Consider the following 22241-nt stretch of genomic DNA (forward strand, 5'->3'; position numbering starts at 1 on the left):
TCCTCTACATGAATTAGGAGACTCTGCCATATCCATGCCCCAGATGTAGATCCTACCTGCCTGTTCTTGCTTCCAAGTTTAAGAAAGATAGTCTTGGCAGCAACGTGGAGAATGTCTTGGAGTGGGGCAAAGGGTGAAAGTAGAAGGGCTAGTTAGAAGACTATTGTGGTGTTAATAGTTAGAAGACTATTGTGCTCTCAGATTCACGAGAAATAACATGAATCTGAACCAAAACAGTGGCAGAGGGAAGACACAGAAGAGTTAATACAGGATAAAATCAACAGGATGATAAATATAGGTTATAGAGCATAAAGGAGAAAAGTGAGTTAAGAATTGCTCAAGGTTTCTAGACTCAGTAAATGAGTAGACTATAGTGCCATTCACTAAGAGGGATTATGAGAGGAAGAGAGAAAGTCTGACCTAAGTGTGAAACACCCAAATGGAGAGGGACAAAAGAGCTGAGACTACTCAACATTCGATGAACAAATTACTATGATTAATCTGGGTGGATACTGGAGTATTCTAGTTCAAGGAACTGTTGCTGTATGCTATAACTTGAGTTCTCTCTAGGACAAGTAAAGTTCTAATGATGGAAACATTTGAAGATATCTGGTCAGAATAGAAAGGAAAAGAAAGATAAGATTTGATGCAGCCCAAAATGATGATAAATCTGAATGTTGTTCAGTTTGTGATCATTAATCACAAATGATTCGGGAGAACACTCCTAGTATACAGTCCTCCTACCTAAAGGCACTTCCTTAGTGTATCCAGAGGGTAAACTCTATGACACATGATACAAGTTCTCATCTTTCTTGGCTGGCAGGTTCTTTACATGCCCCTATCCTATAGAGTAAGAAAGGGCTACCCTAACTACATGCTAGGAAGAGCCGAGACTATCTGTCTCCAAGTTGTATGTTTTGTCAAGTGAGCACAACCTATGATTTATTAATATAATTAGCTACTGAGGCTACAAACAACTTTAATATGCACATGTAAATATTCGCTTACCTTTGAAATTGATTAAAATAGCAAGTAAATGGCTGGGAACCAATCTCATCTTTCCAGTACTGTTGCCAATTCATGACACTTTCCAAGTTCTTCTGATTTTCTCTCTTACAGGGAGGAATATAGGAGCACTAACAAAACAGAACACAGAAAGTAAACCTATTATTCTATAGAATATTGAAATATAGGCCATTTTTATTAGATAGATGGCATTATGCTTATGGTAAATCTAATTTGACCTACTTAATTTTCAACTTAACCAAATTGGAATTGCTAAACTATATTTCAAATTTTGAATTTGGCGCAATTACAGGAAGTATTCCAATAATAAAGGTACAGCCAAAAATAACTTTCAGCCATTACACTATAAAGATACTTTATAAACAATTAGTTACAATCTACTAGTGGGTTGAAAGCATAATATGGGCCTGCTGATCAATAAAGGAAGGAAACACAAAAGTTGATTTTTATCCCCAGTCTCCAGCGGACTTTGACATTTTCCTCTTCTACTTTTAACTAACAAAGCAAGCACACAGCTCTCCTCTGATACTGATCTCAGCCGATGAAACTCGTTTTCTTTTCTTACATGTTCTTGAACAGCAAAATCAAAGGGAAAGTTCATCTCAATTACATAATCAATGCATTTTGTTAACTGTTGCCCTTTCTAGCCATGCCTCTGACAAAGTAGTTCTCTGTGAAGGGACTTTATTACTTGAAGCAATATACTCAGCAGAGTTAGAAGACTGCTCTTAACCCTAGATGTTACAATTAACCCTTAGCATTCTAATCCATTTTTTCCATTTCAGTCTTTTATGATGATGATCATGGCGAAGACGATGCCAGTTTACAGCTATTGAATGTTTATTATGCCAGTGAAGTGGAAGTCCCTCAGTCATGTCCAACTCTATATAGTCCATGGAATGCTCCAGGCCAGAATACTGGAGTGGGTGGCCTTTCCCTTTTCCAGGGCATCTTCCCAACCCAGGAATCAAACCCAGGTCTCCCGAATTGCAGGAGGATTCTTCATCAGCTGAGCCACAAGGCAAGTCCTTACTATGCCAGACATGGTAATAAATGTTTAGTAGCCTTTCCGCTACTTCTTACAGCAGCCCTATAATGACCCCCACCTTACAGATGAGGAAACTGAGATTTCCGTCAGTTCCACAGCTGCAACTAGAGTCTGGTGACTCATCATATCCCACTCTCGGATGTTGTGTCAGGGTGCTCAGCATTAAGGAGCAGAAAAAATCCACTAGCTCTATAGAATAAGTTGAGTCACATGATTTTAGAGCATCTATTTTCTCAATGTCTTCTAGCCATTTTGGGGTAAAATACAAACATTTTAGTATGATGTACAAAGCTCTCCATGATCTGGTCCCTGCCTGGTCCTCATTCTCACTCAAGCCTGGGATGCAGTCGTACAGAAGCTCTTGCTCCCAAATGTGCCATGTGGAATCCACAGTATCATGCTTGTCTGTTTTATGTCAGCCTCTCCAATTTGTTGGCAAGCTGGGACAAGGGCTATTATTTTCTCTTCTGTATCTTTAAACCTAGGACTATACCTGGTTAACATGGAAGTTTCAGAAATGTTGGTAAAATTAATTAATAATAACACATGTGGATACATCTTTATTCAAGAAGAGGAAGATTTTTTTTATAGCAGTTAAACATTTTAAAGTATATATAAACACGTTTTAAATTTTATTTCATTTAAATTTTAAATATTTTTATTTAAAAATTTTAAAACTAAATTTTTAATTTTAAAAACTAAATTTTAAATTAATTTTTAAAATATTTTAAAATTTCTTAGATTAAAATTTAAAGTTTTATTTATTTAAATTTAAAATATTCTTCTATTATATGTAACACAATTCACGTTATACAAATATTGTCTCAATGCATATTTACCCTCTGCATATATAGTTTCACTTCTACTAATAACAATAATATATAGCTAAAAAATTCTGTGAAATTATGAATCCTGAGCTCTTCAAAGCAGCAGTTGGGCTTAGAAGCAACGGAGACCGTTAGATAGGGTTCCAGTTTTATTAGTTGTTACATGTTTGGGCTTGAAGTAAATTACTTTTTTTCTGAATTTCATTTTTCCTAATCTGCTAAGTCTCCAAAATAAATTCTAGCTCTATATCTCTATGATTCTCTTCTTGGAGATACAGCAAGAAGGCAGGACTGCAAACACTGTTGCATATTTTCTCCAGAAGAGATCCTGCCCACTGGGGAGATGGTCAGGAAGCCTGATGAAACCACCATTCCAGCCAGCAAGGAGGACAAGTGTGGTTAGTCTTTACTTGGAGACATGTATTTTACATTAGGAAAATGTTTATAAAGAGCTTCTGATTTTCCTATTGCTTATTTCCTATAATGTGACAGATGTTTCCTTTCCTTCTATTAAAAATTCATTTTCTGTATCATGGTCAACTAGTTTATGAAGTGAGAGTAGCTGTGTCAAATGACTATGCTCTTTGTAGGGGCAGAAGTTTCTAGATCTGGAGGTAGAAGCCATGAGGTGTGAAACTTGAAAAACTCATCAGAGCTCTTTTTGCAACAGGCACACTCAACACAGGGCTTCCCTAGAGGCTCGGCAATAAAGTATCCACCTGCCAATGCAGGAGATGCAGTTTCAATCCCTGGGTTGGAAAGAGCCCCTGGAGAAGGAAATGGCAACCCACTCCAGTAATCTTACCTGGGAAATCCCATGGACAGAGGAACCTGGTGGGCTACAGTCCATGGGGTTGCAAGAGTCGGACGTGATTTAGCAACAAAACAACTGATACTCAAAACAAGAGGTACGCTAAACATTTTGGGGAATAACAACCAACAACCAAGTGTAATTAAAGCAGATTTTTAAATTCTGTAATTATCTCAGTTTGAAAACCTTACTATTCACTTTTGGGAGGAGGTGGAAAGAAGTGGATTTAAAAGAAATGTCTCTACTGGATGACAGCTCTATAGTCTGACCAGGAGAATTACAGCTACACATTTCTGAAAAAGTTAGACTAAAACTTTCACTGAGGGCGTAAAGTTTTATATTAGGTATGTTGTGATTTTATGTGGGATAAAAGGAACATTTATTGCCTCTAGGAGACTTTGAGCTAGTATAGATGGATTTTTGGAAGCAAAGTACTCTCTCACATTGGGGAAAATAAGCTGTGATCAAAATTTAAGTATTTTTTCCAAGGACTGCATTCTTTCCAAAGAGTATCATAGATTAAATAATGAGTTTACAATACTCCAGTAACTTCTAAAGTGCACATCTCCTTGAAAGGAAAATTGTTAAAAGGCTAAACTTTAAGGCTCTTAAAAATCATTATTATCTCTTTTGTTATACCTTGATTGTCCATTTAATTGGTCTTTAAAATTTCTATGAAGCCTAACTCAGATTTGCTCTGGATTCTTTCTCAATTTGGTGGATCAGTGTAGATTGTTAGAATTTTAAAATAAGGTATAAGAGAAAATTCGAAGCAGTGTTCCAGAAAAAAGAATTCAAAAATCAGTCATAGAGATTTTCTTTTCTGGGTTGTTCAAATTGTTCAAGGTTTTCCTGGTACCAAATAGCATCCTCATAAATCTCTCTCCTTTGGAGGAGGGGCACAAACAATGTGTGTGTTATCACCATTATCATCACTATCACCAGCATGGTTAACATTTACTGACTATATGTCAAACATTTAATTAATCCAAATCTCATTCAATTCAAATGAGCAAATATTATAATCACCCTCAATTTACAGATGAGGAAACTAAGGGACAGAGGGGTTTCAGAAAACCTTCCTAAGGGCTTCCCTGGTAGCTCAGCGGTGAAGAGTCCGCTTGCCAATGCAGGAGACACGCGTTTGATCCCTGGCCCAGCGTGCCATGGAGCAGCTAAACCCGTGTGCCGCAACTTCTGAGGCTGTGCTCTAGAGCCCAGGAGCAGCAACTACTGGGCTCGTGCACCTAGAGCCTGTGCTCCACAGCAAGAGAAGCCGCCGAAATGAGAAACCTGCTCACTGCAACTAACGAATAACACCCACTTGTCACAACTTGGGAAAAGCCTGAGCAGCAACAAAGACCCAGTACAGCCAAAAAAAAATTAAAAATTAAAAAAAAATCTTTTCTTAGATTACAATGGTAAATGGAACAGCTGGGATTCAAATCGCAGAGAATTCTTTTTTTCCTGAGCTTCTTGAGTCATTTTATTATTTTTTATTTATTTATTTTTTTTTGCTGCTTATGGGGTCTTAGTTCTCTGACCAAGGATTGAACCGGGACCCTCGGCAGTGAGTGTGCAGAGTCTTAACTGCTGGACTGCTGAGGAATTCCCTGCAGAGAATTCTCAACCACTGCACCATAGTGCCTCACGTTAGGGCTTCCCAGTTTTCCCTTTTTGGAGCCCCCTGATTTAGCGATCAGGGAGATGGCCCAACTTCCACACCCCTCTCTTGGAGAACTAGTGTAATGTTTTCTTGGGAATGGACTTTGTGAAGACCTCCTGTGGATCGGTGGGCTGAGGTTGCAGCCCTTTGGTTTCCCGTACATTCTCAGAGAGATGTATTGTAAGTCTTTGCTTGTTCCCTCTTGTCTCAATTTGGCTTCAGGGTTGGTTTTTGGTGCCACAGATGTAATTTCACTTAGGTGAATTTATAGACACAACATCTTCGGTCATGGAGGACACTGAGATTTCCCTTGGAGAAACTTCTTTGTGCTGTTATGACCTTTCCTTGTTTTTCATTTGCAAAGGCTGCATTTCCCAACTTCTAATACCATTATTGCCCAAATAACCTTCACTAGAGGCTGTGTCATTTGCTGCCTAGAATTGCATGAAATCACTCTCTTTAAAAAGTCAGGAGAAAAAGAGGTACATGATAAAATATATTTGTTTAATGCCTATCTTTTAGAAAGGAAATGTGACTTTTGCATTCATGAAGGAAATTGATGGAACTGAATGGGCTATTCTGAGTGTATTAATGTAAAAACTTTCAGGGAGTTTATAAAGGGAAGAAACTATCATCACTTGAAGTGAAATATCTGATTATGTATGCATTATCACTTATTTTACATTATCTTATTTTAGGACTTATCAAGATTCATAACAGCATTCTTTTTCAGCCTACCACAATGAATTTGTATTTTAATAGAACACTTCTTGAGTGGGTTCTTTGTGATGTGTCTTGAGGATTGCGTTTCAATCCTGTGGGCAGAGTAGGCAAAATTCACTTTCTTCCTTTACTGAGTCACTTTAAAAAAACCACTGCACAAAACACACCATCTACTTAACTAAACACTGGGGGCTGGGTTCTATGTTAGGCATTACCTAAGAAAGAGAAATGAAGACATTTTTTTGGTTCCAGTTTCTTTCTTGACTTGACTTGGTTAGGGAGGTAATTATTGAAAGACATAATATTGGAATGGATTTAGTAGATTAAATAATTTCCAAAGTAAATTTGGTTAGAAAATGAGTTCTTAAAACATTATCTACTGGAACATAGATTTAATTATATTTAATACCATACTTTCCTATTTTCTGAAATCCCGTAAGACCTCTCTGTGTCAGCTCTGGTGTATAGTTTTAATGACATTTCTGAAAATATAAACATACAATCAGAAAAGCACTTAAAACAAAGGGGGGGAATTCCTTGGGGTCTAATGGTTAGAATTCATTGCTTTCACTGCCATGGCCCAGGTTCAGTTCCTGGTCAGGGAAATGAGTGTCAGACTTCATTTTTGGGGACTCCAAAATCACTGCAGATGGTGACTGCAGCCATGAAATTAAAAGACGCTTACTCCTTAGAAGAAAAGTTATGACCAACCTAGATAGCATATTCAAAAGCAGAGACATTACTTTGCCGACTAAGGTCCATGAGGTCAAGGCTATGGTTTTTCCAGTAGTCATGTATGGATGTGAGAGTTGGACTGTGAAGAAGGCTGAGCGCCAAAGAATTGATGCTTTTGAACTGTGGTGTTGGAGAAGACTCTTGAGAGTCCCTTGGACTGCAAGGAGATCCAACCAGCCCATTCTGAAGAAGATCAGCCCTGGGATCTCTTTGGAAGGAATGATGCTAAAGCTAAAACTCCAGTACTTTGGCCACCTCATGCAAAGAGGTGACTCACTGGAAAAACTCTGATGCTGGGAGGATTGGGGGCAGGAGGAGAAGGGGATGACAGAGGATGAGATGGCTGGATGGCATCACTGATTCGATGGATGTGAGTCTGAGTGAACTCCAGGAGTTGGTGATGGACAGGGAGGCCCAGCGTGCTGTGATTCATGGGGTCACAAAGAGTCGGACACGACTGAGCAACTGAAGTGAACTGAACTGAACTGAACTGAACAGCCAAAAAGAAAAAAAATTTAAAAAAGCTCTGTAGAATAAAAAGTTTAAATGAGTCATTTATAAACCCTACAATATTTCACATGCCTCATGACTTCATTAATTGCTTGCAAACGTGTGCACTGCATGCAAACACAAATTCCTTATGAATGTAGGTTAACTGAACAAACACATACGGAATTATGTGTCAGCTAGTGGAAACAGTGTCAGACTCTATTTTGGGGGGGGGGCTCCAAAATCACTGCAGATGGTGATTGCAGCCATGAAATTACAAGACGCTTACTCCTTGGAAGAAAAGTTACGACCAACCTAGATAGCATATTTAAAAGCAGAGACATTATTTTGCCAACAAAGGTCTGTCTAGTCAAGGCTATGGTTCTTCCAGTGGTCATGTATGGATGAGACAGTTGGACTGTGAAGAAGGCTGAGCACTGAAGAATTGATGCTTTTGAACTGTGGTGTTGGAGAAGACTCTTGAGAGTCCCTTGAACTGCAAGGAGATCCAACCAGTCCACTCTGAAGGAGATCAGCCCTGGGATTTCTTTGGAAGGAATGATGCTAAAGCTGAAACTCCAGTACTTTGGCCACCTCGTGCAAAGAGTTGACTCATTGGAAAAGACTCTGATGCTGGGAGGGATTGGGGGCAGGAGGAGAAGGGGACAACAGAGGATGGGATGACTAGATGGCATCACTGACTCAATGGACATGAGTCTGAGTGAACTCCAGGAGTTGGTGATGGACAGGGTGGCCTGGTGTGCTGTGATTCATGGGGCTGCAAAGAGTCTGATATGACTGAGCGGCTGAACTGAACTGAAGCTAAATTCTAGGGCAGTTGGTTCCAGTATGCGCACACACATCTGAAAGCTAAATGGAAATAATCTTATGGAAGAATCCAAAGGCCAAATAAATGGCTTAGAAAATGTGAAAAGTAGGGCTAAGAACAAAGGGGCGCTAAAATGAGCTCTTCAGAGAGAGCAGGCTGGACAGGTACAGAACGGTGCCCAGCCTAGAATAGGGTTCATCCAAGAATGGTCCCACAGACCCCTAGACTGTCAAAAGATCCACCCTTCTGAGAATTTCATTCAGAGGCACTAGGAACCTGCATTTTAAACAGCTTTCTTTCTTCCTTGGAATGACAGGTTTGGGGAATTGATCATTTATGCACTAAACCATTCTTGATTGCTCAGTACAGGATACAAAGCTTAGATGTTACTCCCTAGCCCTCTTCTTCCTCCCTTCCCAGGAACATGTAGTGCAGCAATAGTGCTTTATAGTTACAAAAGAGAAAGTGAAAATTTTGGCTTTGAGGGGAAATAGAAGGCTTCACAAAAGAGACAACATGATTGTGTCTTTAAGGTTGAATGGGAGTTTGTTTCTCAGAGAATAGGTTGGGAAGGGGACATTCCAAGAAGAAGAAATGGAATGTTATGGATGTTCCAGAAAGACTGAATCATCTAATGTGCTTGAAGGTGAGGGACATGGAAGAAGACATTGGAAAATGCCCCAATTATCTGAACCACTCACTACTCATTAAGAATTGTTCTAGCCTTACCAGTTTCTGTAAAACACAACTCACTACCCACCACAGAGTATTCCCACCTGCCCCCAACTCTCCTTTAGTTGGACTGTATTATTACGTGTTGAGACTACATCTGCATTTTTGTAATTTGACATTATTTATTTAACTTCTGGATTCAAATAGACTGCTAAAGTTGGTGACATTATGAAAACTGAAAAAAGTTTGGAATAACATTCCACTTTCAAGAGAAAATATTTCATTCAGCTGGAAAGTCAGGAAATAAAAATGCAGTGTCTTTGCCAAAAAATAGAGGTTGAATCTCAATAGAAGTCAGACCCAAACAAGAAGTTTTAATCTGGAAGATGCTCAACAATAATTATTTATAATAAGCATGGCAGTATATGTAAAGATGTGTTCAACGGCTTATGATGATAATTTAAAATCCTTGAGATGGCCGATCCTCTTATGACCATATAGAACACTGAAATGAAATGTGTTAAATGCTCTTGCATGCCTTCAGAAATGCCTCATAATGTGTGTATATGTGAGTGTGTTTGGTCACTCAGTCATGTCCAAGTCTCTGTGACCCCACGGACTGCCACCCGCCAGGCTCCTCTGTCCATGGGAATCTCCAGGCAAGAATACTGGAATGAGTTGCCATTTGCTCCTCCAGGGGAACTTACCAACCCAGGGATCAAACCCACACATCTCCTGCATCTCCTACACTGGCAGGTGGATACTTTACTACTGGGCCACCTGGGATTCATTGTATAAATGTGTGTGTGTGTGTGTGGGGGGGTATAAAATAAAATATTAACAACCATCATTTCTGCATGAATGAAAACAACAAGTCCTGTCTGTGGTAAGTCCCCTAGAACCAGAATTGATAAATAGTGGTGATGAAAAATTGATGCTTCCTATTTGTGGCAGAATGTATTTTTCCATAGATGGCTCCACCAATATCTATCCTATTTTACATGCTCTTACAATGTGACATTGACCCTCCTCTACTCAGTGTCGTGGGTTTCCCTTCCCTAGAATATGGATGAGTCTGTGATTACAGAGGAAGTGATGCTGTGTGACTTCCAAGGCTAAATCAGAAAAAGAGGGCATAGCTTCTGCCTGCATCTTTCTCTTGGGAATGCTTGCCCTTGGAGTTCTGACACTCTGCTGTGCGAAGGCCCAGAGTAGTCCATGCAAAGAGACCACGGAGAGGCCTGTGTGGAGAGGAACCAAGGCCCCCCACTCAACAGCCAACATCAACTCTCTGATACGTGAGTGAATGAGCCTTCAGATGGTTCTTGCCTCCAGGCTTCGAGTATTTCACTAGAACCTCAGACATCAGAGGGCAGAGATAAACTGTCCCATGACGCCATCTATATTTATGATCCACAAAATTTGTGATCACAATAAAAACAATACACGCTCCTGTGTAGTTGATCAGCTGTGTCCGACTCTCTGTGACTGGACTGTAGCCCGCCAGGTTCCTCTGTCCATGGGCTTTTCCAAGAAAACTACTGGAGTGGTTTGCCATCTTCCGCCTCCAGGGGATTGTCCCCACGCAGGAATCGAGCCCAGGTCTCCTGTGTCTCCTGCACTGCAGGCGGATGATATCATGCTGATGATACACACTGCTGATATCAGAAATTGGGAAGTACAAAGTGCTCTAGATTCCTTGGTAAAGTACAGGTGTGCCAGAGGGTGGGCAATGCAGTGGTCTGTTACCTAAGTGATGCCTCTGGGGGTATCATGGCACAAGGAATTTCTGGATGTCTCCTCCAAAGTGAAACAGATTGCTGTCCCTTTCACTCGTTAAAACTAAGAGGAACAGTGCTTGATGGACCCTTGACATTTTGGAGGAAACACTTACCCATATTTGGGACTGTACCTCTGATCCCTTACTGAGCAATCCACAAACCTGACCCCTTTCAGTGGCAGCCAGAGCAGGAGAACTTGCTCTTTTCATTGATTTCTGTGGCCCAGGACCTCAAATGGTATCCAAGGAGTGCCGGATGGGAGGGATAGATGGAGCCTGTGGAGTTCTGATAGTGTAAATCAAACCCACGCTTTCTTTGACAAATTGCTATTCTCCTTTCAAGAAACTCTTGGTTTGTTACTGATGCCTAAGCATGGAATGTCCAATCACCATGTCATTCACTGTATATTGGGCTATTCGACCCACCTAGACATAGAGGTGGGGTTTTCAGGGCTAACGCAGCTCCTGCAGGCAAACAAGATTCATAAGAAAATGCTTTGCATTCCCGACACCTCTTCACTTTTGTACTATGGCCTTCTCAACTTATCGTAATGTGCAGTTGTTAATCTAGGCTTATTTTTCTCAGACTAAGATATTCAGGGAGGCCTGGCATACTGCAGAACATGGAGTTGCAAAGAGTTGGACATGACTAGGTGACTGAACAACAACAAGATTTTCATCCCTCTAGGAGTACTCTGCAGTGTGCTTGAGAGTGTTTAAAGCCTGTGACCAGTTCTGGTCGAAGAAAACATTAGACCTCAGTTTAGCATAACTTTGAGCAGAACTTCTAATCGTTTATTTCTCTTTAAAGGAATGATGTTGGATGTACAGGCCTATATTGACTTATGGGCAATAGATAAATAATAAATTGCATTTTGACTAAACTGATTAGAGTATCTTACAGCCTCAGAAAAAGAACTCTGATCAATACATAAGATTCAAAAGTTGTATTTCCCATGCACCCTTTCTCAGGAAGCTACCTGAAGATGTATCTCACCAAAGCAAAGATATATAGACAATGGCATAGGGTCAAGGAAACAGAATACCTAGTAGAGGAGAGACACAGCAGGCCCATGGTGCAGCCAGCACAGTTTGGGGCAGCAGGCTGAAGGAGTCCAGAAAGGAAAGTTTTTTAAAAGAGAAAAAAGTAGTATGAAACAGTTACACATTATGAATAAGCATATGGGCTCTCCAGGTATTGGCACTAGAACCCACCTCCCAGTGCAGGAAACATAAGAGACGAGGGTTCTATCCCTGGGTGGGGCAGATTCCCTGGAGAAGGGCATGGCAACCCACTCCAGTATTCTCGCCTGGAGAATCCCATGGACAGAGGAGCCTGGTGGGCTACAGTCCACAGGGTTGCAAAGAGTCAGACATGACTGAAGTGACTTAGCATAGCACATACGTGAAAAACAGTATACAAAGGAGTCTTACAATTCTGTGGGAGAATTTTGTAAAAGTAAGAGAAAGGTACATAAGGAAGTAAGAAAATATTAAGAGCATGGTTATTAGCATAAAGAAAAAGTAGCAATAAAAATGAACATTATGTAGTTAAAATAATGTTAAGTACTCTATGTTAATTTGGCCCAAAACTATGATATCTGAGGGATGAATGCCTGAAAAATGAGATGGACTGGGATGGTGTAAGAAAGTTAAATGCTCAGATTCAACCATTGGCAGGTGATTGTCTAAAATATATACACTGGAGAGACTATTGTTTGAACATGGATTTACACAATGGAAAAAGAGAAAAGTGAAATATAGTTGTCTCTGGACGCCAAAAGGGATTGGGACAGAGGAGTCCTCTTGTAGTTCTATTGAGATCTTTTTCTACTTCCTCCCTAGTAACTGGTCTACTTTGAAAAAGAAAAAATCATTACCAGGTTGTTGTAGTTTGGAAGTTTGTATTATCCTAGAGAATCACCATATCATCCTATGGTTTCAAATCTACTAGCATAGTATTTCATCCAAGTATTCAGGAATCAGTATAGAATAACAGGCAACTTGTTTTGGTTTTGTTTCTTAACCACACCATGCAGCATACAGGATCTCAGTTCACCCACCAGGGATCAAACCCGCGCCTCTAGCAGTGGAAGCCCGGAATCCTAACCAATGGACTGCCAGTGAAGTCCTCAGAGATTTCATTTTACAGCAATATTTCTGGAATGTCTCTCATTACAGAAATAATGGTTTACAAATATCTGGACATCCTTTAGCCCAGTTAAGTTGACACAGGAAATTAACCATCACATCTATAAGTCTCCCACTGAAAAGAAAGCCATTTATTGCCAAAAGCTCTTCACGTAATGAGTTTTGAATCACTGCTCTACCATAGTGCAAATATTCTCCCAAATTGGTCATTTTTTTTTCAATTTTAATATTTTTGAAAAATATGTTAACTTTTTTCTTACTGTGTCATTAAAAAAGTGTATTATTTCATATTTGCTCTTGCTTTAAAAGGCTTTGTCCAGTGACAAAATTATGTAAATATTTACCTATATTTTTAGGACTTTCACAGTTTTTGTAAATTAAAAGCTCATCCCATCAAAATTATAATTTTTAATTAAACATTTTCAGAATAATTTTGAGTATTTTGCCAATAAACTTTATTTGGAAAATTACTATTTAAAAATACATAACATTCAGAGATCAGATCAAAATAGCAGAGGTGTATGATATGGAGCCCACCTTCTCCCCTACAGATACATCAAAATATATCTACGTGTGTAACGACTCTCACAGAACATCTGCTGAACACTGGCAGAAGTCCTCAGACTTTCAAAAGAGAAAATCTCCAAGTAACTGGGTAAGACAAAAGAAAAAAGAAAAAAAAGACAGAGAAAGAAATTGGGATGGGATCTGCACCTTTGGGAGGGAGATGTGAAGGAGGAAAGGTTTCCACACACTGGGAAGTCCCCTCACTGGTGGGGACAGAGAGGGAGCTTTGGAGTCTTGGAGGAGAGCACAGCAGCGAGTGTGCTGAGGGCAAAGCAGAGAGACCTGCATAGAGCGTGGGTGCTGACCCACCTGAGAAGCTTGAGAAGCTGACCCAGCCTGAGAAGCTTGTCCACTCGCCCAGTGGAGCGGGTGGGGGCTGAGTACGGAGGCTCAGCTTCGAAGGTCAGATGCCAGGGGGAGGACTGGGGTTCACTGTGTGAAGATGGCTTGAAGGGGCTAGGTTGTAGAGCACCACAAATGAGGGAGTCCAGGAAGAAGCCTCCCACTAGAGAGGCAAGGGGCCATTGTTGGAGGGTGTGCATGGAGACAGGGCGGTCTGCCGCAGGAGCTTCTTTCTGTGTGTGCCTACAGGTGGCAGGGCACTGCCTACAGGAGCTCCAGGGAAAACAGAACTACCAGACGACCTAGAAAACCCACTTCTGGACATAAACCTAGAGGAAAATCCGTAAGTCAAAAAGATGCATGTACTTCAAAGTTCACTGCGGCACTATTTATGATAGCCAGGATGTGAAAGCAACCTAAATGTTCATCAACAGAGGAGTGGATAAAGACGACGCGGTACATAGACACAATGGAACTGTATTACTCGGTCATTAGAAACAATGAGACTGTGCCATTTGCAGAGGTGTGGACAGACTGAGAGACTGTCATACTGAGTGAAGTAAGTCCGAAAGAGAAAAACAAATATCGTATAATATCACCTATATGTGTAGAATCTAGAAAAACGGACACAGATGAACTTAATTTGGAAAGCAGAAATAAAGATACAGACAGAGAGAACAAACATATGGATATCAAAGGGCAAAGGCGAGGTGGGATGAATTGGGAGACTGGGATTGACATGTACACACCACTGTGCATAAAATGGATAACTAATGAGAACCTACCACACGGCATGGGGAACACGACTCAATGCTCTGGTGAACTGAGCAGGAAGGAAATCCAAGACAAGAGGGGGCATTTGTATGCATACAGCGGATTCTGTACAGCAGAAACTAACACGACACTGCGTGTGCGTGTGCTCAGGCGCTTCAGTGTTGCCCAGTCCTTTTCGACCCTGTGGACTGTATGTAGCCCTCCAGGCTTCTCTATCCATGGGATTCTCCAGGCAAGAATCCTGGAGTGAGTTGCCATGCCTTCCTCCAGGGGATCGTCCCGACCCAGGGATCGAATCTGCATCTCCTGCATTGCAGGCAGATTCTTTACGGCTGAAGTCCTCTGAAGCAACTACACTTCGATAAAAATTAAATTTAAAAAAACAACAAAAAATCTCCTGGACTCCTACCACCCAGAACTCCTACCATTGGACTTTCTCCTTTGCTCCCCTCCCCAACAGTTTCCCACAAATTAAATAAAAGTAAAAACCGTATTTCGCGTTTGCTTCCCTCATTCACTATTAGTGAGTATACCCTGCATTATCCTTTTTGATGGCAGTGCTTCTTGGCTGCATCTTCATCTATTTCACCTTCTTTAATCAACAGACATCATCTCCCATTTTTTTTAATCACTATATACAATGCTCATTAAATTTTGCTAACAAGTGTGGCATTGACTCTTAGGAGTAGAAATCCTACCTCAGGGGGAGGGGGGAGGGATAAATTAGGAATTTGGGATTAACAGATAAACATTGCACATGCAGGCTTAGCTGCTTCAGTCTTGTCCGACCCTATGTGACCCTATGGACTGTAGCGTGCCATCTCCTTTGTCTGGGGGATTCTCCAGGCAAGAATACTGGCATGGGTAGCCATTCCCCTCTCCAGGGGATCTTCCCCATCCAGGGATTGAACCTGGGTCTCCTGCATTGCAGGCATATTCTTTACTGTCCTTCTTATAGCCAAAAAAAATTCCTTGCATGAATATAGCACATTTTATTTGTCCGTTCATCAGTTGATGGACATATGATTTATTTACACTTTTTGGCTATTAAGAATAATGCTACTATGAATAGTCATGTACAAGTTTTTGTGTGGACATGTGTTTTCATTTCTCTTGGGTATATACCTAGGAATGGAGTTGCTGGGTCCAACGGTAATTCTGTTCAACTTTTCGAGGAACTGTCAACTGTTTTCCAAAGCAGCTACAAATCTTTTACATTCTTATCAACAATGTATGAGTATTCTAATTTCTCCACACCGTTACTGTCTTTCTCCACAAGTTATTGTCTTTTAATTTTTAATGGCCACTTGGTGGGCTAAAAGTAGTATCTTACTGCAGTTTTGATTTGCATTCCCCTAATGACTAAGGAGTAAGTGTCTTTTAATTTCATGGCTGCAGTCACCATCTACAGTGATTCTGAAGAAAAGTTATGACCAACCTAGATAGCATATTCAAAAGCAGAGACATTACTTCGCCAACAAATGTCTGTCTAGTCAAGGCTATTGTTTTTCCAGTAGTCATGTATGGATGTGAGAGTTGGACTGTGAAGAAGGCTGAATGCCATAGAATTGTTGCTTTTGAACTGTGGTGTTGGAGAAGACTCTTATGAGAGTCCCTTGAACTGAAAGGAGATCCAACCAGTCCATTCTGAAGGATATCAGCCCTGGGATTTCTTCGGAGGAAATGATGCTAAAGCTGAAACTCCAGCACTTTGGCTACCTCATGCGAAGAGGTGACTCATTGGAAAAGACTCTGATGCTGGGAGGGATTGGGGGCAGGAGGAGAAGGGGATGACAGAGGATGAGATGGCTGGATGACATCACTGACTCGATGGACGTGAGTCTGAGTGAACTCCAGGAGTTGGTGATGGACAGGGAGGCCTGGTGTGCTGTGATTCATGGGGTCGCAAAGAGTCAGACACGACTGAGCGACTGAACTGAACTGAACTGAATGACTAAGGGTCGGGGGGGTGGGGGGGGTTCCGTTGTAGCTCAGTTGGTAAAGAATCTGCCTGCAATGCAGGAGACCTGGGTTCAATCCCTGGGTCGGGAAGATCCCCTGGAGAAGGAAATGGCAACCCACTCCAGTATTTTTGCCTGCAGAATTTCATGGACAGAGGAGCCTGGCAGGCTACAGGCCTTGGGTTGCAAAAGTCGGACACAACCCAGCAACTACACCACCACCAATGACTAATGAGGGTTTCCCAGGTGGCACTAGTGGGAAAGTATCCTCTTGTCAGTGCAGGAGACATGAGACTAGGGTTCGATCCCTGGGTCAGGAAAATTCCCTACAGGACAGCATGCCAACCCACTCTAGTATTCTTGCCTGGAGAATCCTATGGAGAGAGGAGGCTAGTTGCTACAGTCTATAAAGTCGTGAAGAGCTGGACACAACTGTGCATACTTTGGACGTGACATAGTGACTTAGCACACATGCATGCCCTGACTAATGATACTGAGCATCTTCTCACGTGCCTGTTGCTCATTTGTATACTTCTTTGGAAAAATATCCGTTTCTAACTTTTGTCCATTTATAAATTGGGTTGTTTTTGTGTTACTGTTGTTATTGAGTTGTATAGGTTCTTTATATATCCTGGATATTTAATCCTTACTAGATACATAATTTGAAAATATTTCCTCTCATTTTGTGGTTATCTTTTCACTTTCTTGATAGTATCTTTCAAAGCACAAAACCACAAATATTTAAAAAATTTTTATTATGTCCAATTATCTATTTTTCCTTCGGTTTTGCTCTTACACTCAGGTCTCTCATTGATTTGAATTAATTTTTGTATTATGATGTGAAGTAGAAGTCCAACTTCACTCCTTCGCACATGCATATACAATTGTTCCAGCATACTGGTTGAAAAGACTTTGGTTTTTTCCTGTTGAATGCTCTTGACACCCTTGTCAAAATCAATTACTTATAAACGTATGCATTTATTTCTGGACTCTCAACTCTATTCCATAGATTTGGAATCTATTCCTTATGCCAGTGCCATACAGTCTTGATTACTGTAGCTTTCAAGTAAATTTTGAAATTGGAAAGTGTGAGCCTTCCAACTTTGTTCTTGTTTTTCAACATTGTTTTGACGATCCTGGGTCCTCTGCACTTGTATCTGAATTTTAGGATCAGCTTGTCAGTTTCTGAAAAAGAAAATCCTACCAAGTTTTTTTTCATAGGAATTGTGATGAATCTATAGATCAATTCGGAAAGTGCTGCCATCATTACAACACTAAGTTTCCCAACTTATGAACAAAAGTTATCTTTATTTAGTTCTTTCTTTCCAGTGTTTTGTAGTTTTCAGGGTACAAGTCTTACACTGTTTTGTTAAATTTGTCAAATATATTTCTAATTGTTTTATTATTTTGATGCTACTGTAAGTAGAATTGTATTCTTAATTTCAATTTTGTATTGTTAATTGTTACTGTATAAAATACAATTATACATGTACTAAAAATACTGACATTGTACACTTAAAATGGATGTATCCTTATGAAGATCTCAATAAAGCTATTACAAATCAAAGCTTTAAAAAAACAAAAATACAATTGATTTTTGCACATTGACCTTATATCCTGCAGTCTTGCTAAATTTATTTGGCCCAGTAGCTTTTTTTTTTGCTGGAGTTTTCAGGAGTCTCTATATACAAGATTATGTGATTTGTGAATAGAGAGAGTTTTATTTCTTCCTTTCCGATCTGGATGTCTTCTGTTTCCTTTTCTTACCTAATTGTCCTGACCAAAACCCCCCAGTACTATGTTGAACAGGAGAAGGAAGAATGGACATCTTCATCTTGTTTCTGATCTCAGAGGGAAATTTTCAGTCTTTCATCATTAAGTATGATACTAGTTGTGGGTTTTTCATAGTTCCCCTTTATCAGGCTGACAAAGTTCCCTTCAGTTCCTAGTCGGTTGATGTTTTAAGTCATGAAAGGATTTTGTCAATTTTTTTCTGCTTATATATATGCATGTGATTTCTGTCACTTATTCTATTAACATGCTGTATTGATTTTATTATGTTTAACCAAGCTTGCACTCCTAAAATAAATCCCACTTCACCATGGTGCAATATCATAAACTCTTCTCAAAAAAAAAAGAAAAAGGAGAGAATAAATCCCAATTCATTCTGTTACTATGATGCCAAAAAGCAGACAAAGATATCATAAGAAAACTACAGACCAATATACTTTATGAATATAGAGGCAAAAATCTTCAACAAAATGCTAGTAAACCAAGTTTTGGAATATATAAAAAGAATTATATATCACAACCAAGTTGGGGGAATTGGGAGTGGGAAATAATATGCACGAGATTTCCTTTGGGAGCAATGGAAATATTCTGAAATTAGCAATGCTGCTTGCACAACTTTGTGAACATACCAAAAAACTGTACACATTAAAAGGGCAAACATTACAATATTTGAAATATATCTTTTTTACAGGAAGCTGTCTTTCCTTTATTTTTCCTCTTTCATTCTTCTTTCTGCCCACAAGGCAGATGTGATGCAAGTTAGGAAAAGCACGTTAAGGGACATGTTAAGACAGTACGAAACTGGGTGTTTGAATGACCTTCCAGATTAAAATGGTTTAGCCCCATAGGCTGCTTACAAGCTCAGACATTTACAAAAGAAAAAACCTAGTACTTCCTTAGATGGAGGAGACATGGGTTCGATCCCTGGGTGGGGAAGATCCCCTGGAGGAGGAAATGGCAACCCACTCCAGTTTCTTGCCTGGGAAATCCCACGGATCGAGGAGCCTGGTGGGCTACAGCCCAAGGAGTGTCAGAGTCTGACACGACTAGAACAACTTAGGATGTGGTACTTCCTTAGGGTTTTTGTTTGTTTGTTTGTTTAGGTTACTTTTGTTAGGTTCTTATTAAAGCATCCCATCCAATATCCTAATTAATTCAGTTAGATTGTTCCTATTTTTTCACTACTACAAACAGTTCTGCAATGGGCCAAAGAACTAAATGGACATTTCTCCAAAGAAGACATAGAGATGGCTAACAAACACATGAAAAGATGCTCAACATCACTCATTATCAGAGAAATGCAAATCAAAACCACAATGAGGTACCATTTCACGCCAGTCAGAATGGCTGCGATTTAAAAGTCTACAAGCAATAAATGCTGGAGAGGGTGTGGAGAAAAGGGAACCCTTTTACACTGTTGGTGGGAATGCAAACTAGTACAGCCACTATAGAGAACATTGTGGAGATTCCTTAAAAATTGCTCAGGTATCATGTATTCATAATCTCACACTTTTACTGATGAACTTCCTATACTATCTATGTCTCTCAGTAAAATGTAATCATTTCTACCTTAATTTCACTGAGGATATAATGTTCATTATTTCACTCCTTTGAAATTTGTTAAGGCTTGCTTTATGGCCCAAATGTGATCCGTTTTGGGAAACATTATGTGGGCACTTGAAACCATGTGCACTGTGCTGCTACTGGATATATTAATTTATAAATATCACTTGGGTCCATTGTTAAACATGTTGCTCAAATCTGTTGGAGGTGTCTTAATATTACTGTTGTCTGAGATTTATCAGTTAGAAACAGAAAGGTCCTAAAATCTCTCATCGTGATAGACATGTATATTTCTCCCTCAAGATATTTCTATATATTTCTGCTTTACTTTTCTGTTTTTATGTATTTTGAGTTAGTATTTTAGGTACATCCTAGTACAGAATTGTTATATTTTATTAACTTTTGTAACTATGTCTCTTTTTAGCTCTAGTGACACATTTTTGTTTCAAAGTCTCCTGTGTTTCCTATCATACAAGTACTCCAGTTTTTCTTTCTTCATTTTTTTGATGGAAGTATTGATGTTTGTATAGTGTGTTTTCCAGTCTGTGATCTCTACCTTTAAATTGGAAGAGTTAGTCCATTTCTATTCAATATAATTATAAATTTGGGTTTAACTCTATCTTATTTTTTAACTTTTTATTGGAGTATAGACGATTAATGATATTATAATAGCTTCAGTTCAGTTCAGTTCAGTTCAGTCGCTCAGTCGTGTCTGACTCTTTGCGACCCCATGGATCGTAGCACGCCAGGCCTCCCTGTCCATCACCAACTCCCGGAGTTCATTCAGACTCACGTCCATCGAGTCGGTGATGCCATCCAGCCATCTCATCCTCTGTCGTCCCCTTCTCCTCCTGCCCCTAATCCCTCCCAGCATCAGAGTCTTTTCCAATGAGTCAACTCTTCGCATGAGGTGGCCAAAGTACTGGAGTTTCAGCTTTAGCATCATTCCCTCCAAAGAAATCCCAGGGCTGATCTCCTTCAGAATGGACTGGTTGGATCTCCTTGCAGTCCAAGGGACTCTCAAGAGTCTTCTCCAACACCACAGTCCGAAAGCATCAATTCTTCGGTGCTTCAAGTGGACAGCAAAGGAACTCAGCAATACATATATATGTATCCTTTCTCTTCCATCTCCCCTCCTATGTAGGCTGCCAAATAACATTGAGTAGATTATTACTTTTTAAAATTTATTCTACCTGTCAACAGTCTTTTTACTCTCTTTTATTGCATTCTTCTAAACTTACTGTTTTACATTACTTCATTTTCCCCACCTATTAGCTTGGTAATTATTTTCTGCTATACAAATTCTTAGATTCCAACACAGAACTACTAAATCAGAAACTAGGGTGGAATCTCTGATTCAGTGGGTTTAGGATGGGTATTGAGAATATGCATTACTAACAAGCTCACAAATAATGCTGATGTTTCTTGTCCACTGATTGCACTTTGAGAATCACTGATTTGAAGGAAGAAATTAACTAGAAAAAGGGGATTAGTGAAAATATACCTTAATAACCAAAGAAAACTGTAATATCTTTGACCAGAACAGTTCAGTTCACTTCAGTAGCTCAGTCGTGTCCGACTCTTTGCGACCCCATGGACTGCAGCACGCCAGGCCTTCCTGTCCATCAAAAACTTCCAGAGCTTACTCAAACTCATGTCCATCACGTCAGTGATACCATCCAACCATCTCATCCTCTGTCATCCACTTCTCCTCCTGCCTTCAATCTTTCCCAGCATCAGGGTCTTTTCCAATGAAAAGGTGGCAAAGTATCAGATGGCCAAAGTATTGGAGTTTGAGCTTCAGCATCAGTCCTTCTAATGAATATTCAGAATTGATTTCATTTAGGATGGACTGGTTGGATCTCCTTGCAGTCCAAGGGGCTCTCAAGAGTCTTCTCCAACACCACAGTTCAAAAGCAGCAGTTCTTTGGTGTTCAGTTTTCTTTAAAGTCCAACTCTCACATCCGTACATGACCACTAGAAAAACCGTACTTTGACTAGACAGACCTTTGTTGGCAAAGTAATGTCTTTGCTTTTTCATACACTGTCTGGGTTGGTCATAGCTTTTCTTCCAAGGAGTAAGCGTCCTTTAATTTCATGGCTGCAATCACCATCTGCAGTGATTTTGGACCACCCAAAATAAAGTCTCTGTTTCCACTGTTTCCCCATCTATTTGCTATGAAGTGATGGAACCAGACATCATGATCTTTGTTTTTTGAAAGTTGAGTTTTAAGCCAACTTTTTCACTCTCCTCTTTCACTTTCATCAAGAGGCTTTTTAGTTCCTCTTCACTTTCTGCCATAAAAGTAGTGTCATCTGCATATTGATATTTCTCCCAGCAATCTTGATTCCAGCTTGTGCTTCTTCCAGCCCAGCGTTTCTCCTGATGTACTCTGCATACAAGTTAAATAAGCAGGGTGACAATATATAGCCTTAACGTACTCCTTTCCCGGTTTGGAACCAGTCTGTTGCTCCATGTCCAGTTC

At 40.0% G+C, this 22241-nt stretch overlaps 1 protein-coding gene across 2 annotated transcripts in view; it reads right to left on the minus strand.

Moving 5' to 3' along the window:
- Nucleotides 1–22241, minus strand: part of KCNMB4 (potassium calcium-activated channel subfamily M regulatory beta subunit 4) — a 76798-nt gene that overhangs the window by 42294 nt on the left and 12263 nt on the right. For both annotated transcript variants that reach the window (XM_004006463.6, XM_042246913.2), the window contains exon 2: nucleotides 1009–1136. In XM_004006463.6, the coding sequence (XP_004006512.1) occupies nucleotides 1009–1136 (128 nt within the window). The remainder of the gene's footprint in view (nucleotides 1–1008; nucleotides 1137–22241) is intronic.

Source organism: Ovis aries, chromosome 3 (genome assembly GCF_016772045.2).
Source record: "Ovis aries strain OAR_USU_Benz2616 breed Rambouillet chromosome 3, ARS-UI_Ramb_v3.0, whole genome shotgun sequence".
Taxonomy (NCBI): Eukaryota; Metazoa; Chordata; class Mammalia; order Artiodactyla; family Bovidae; genus Ovis; species Ovis aries.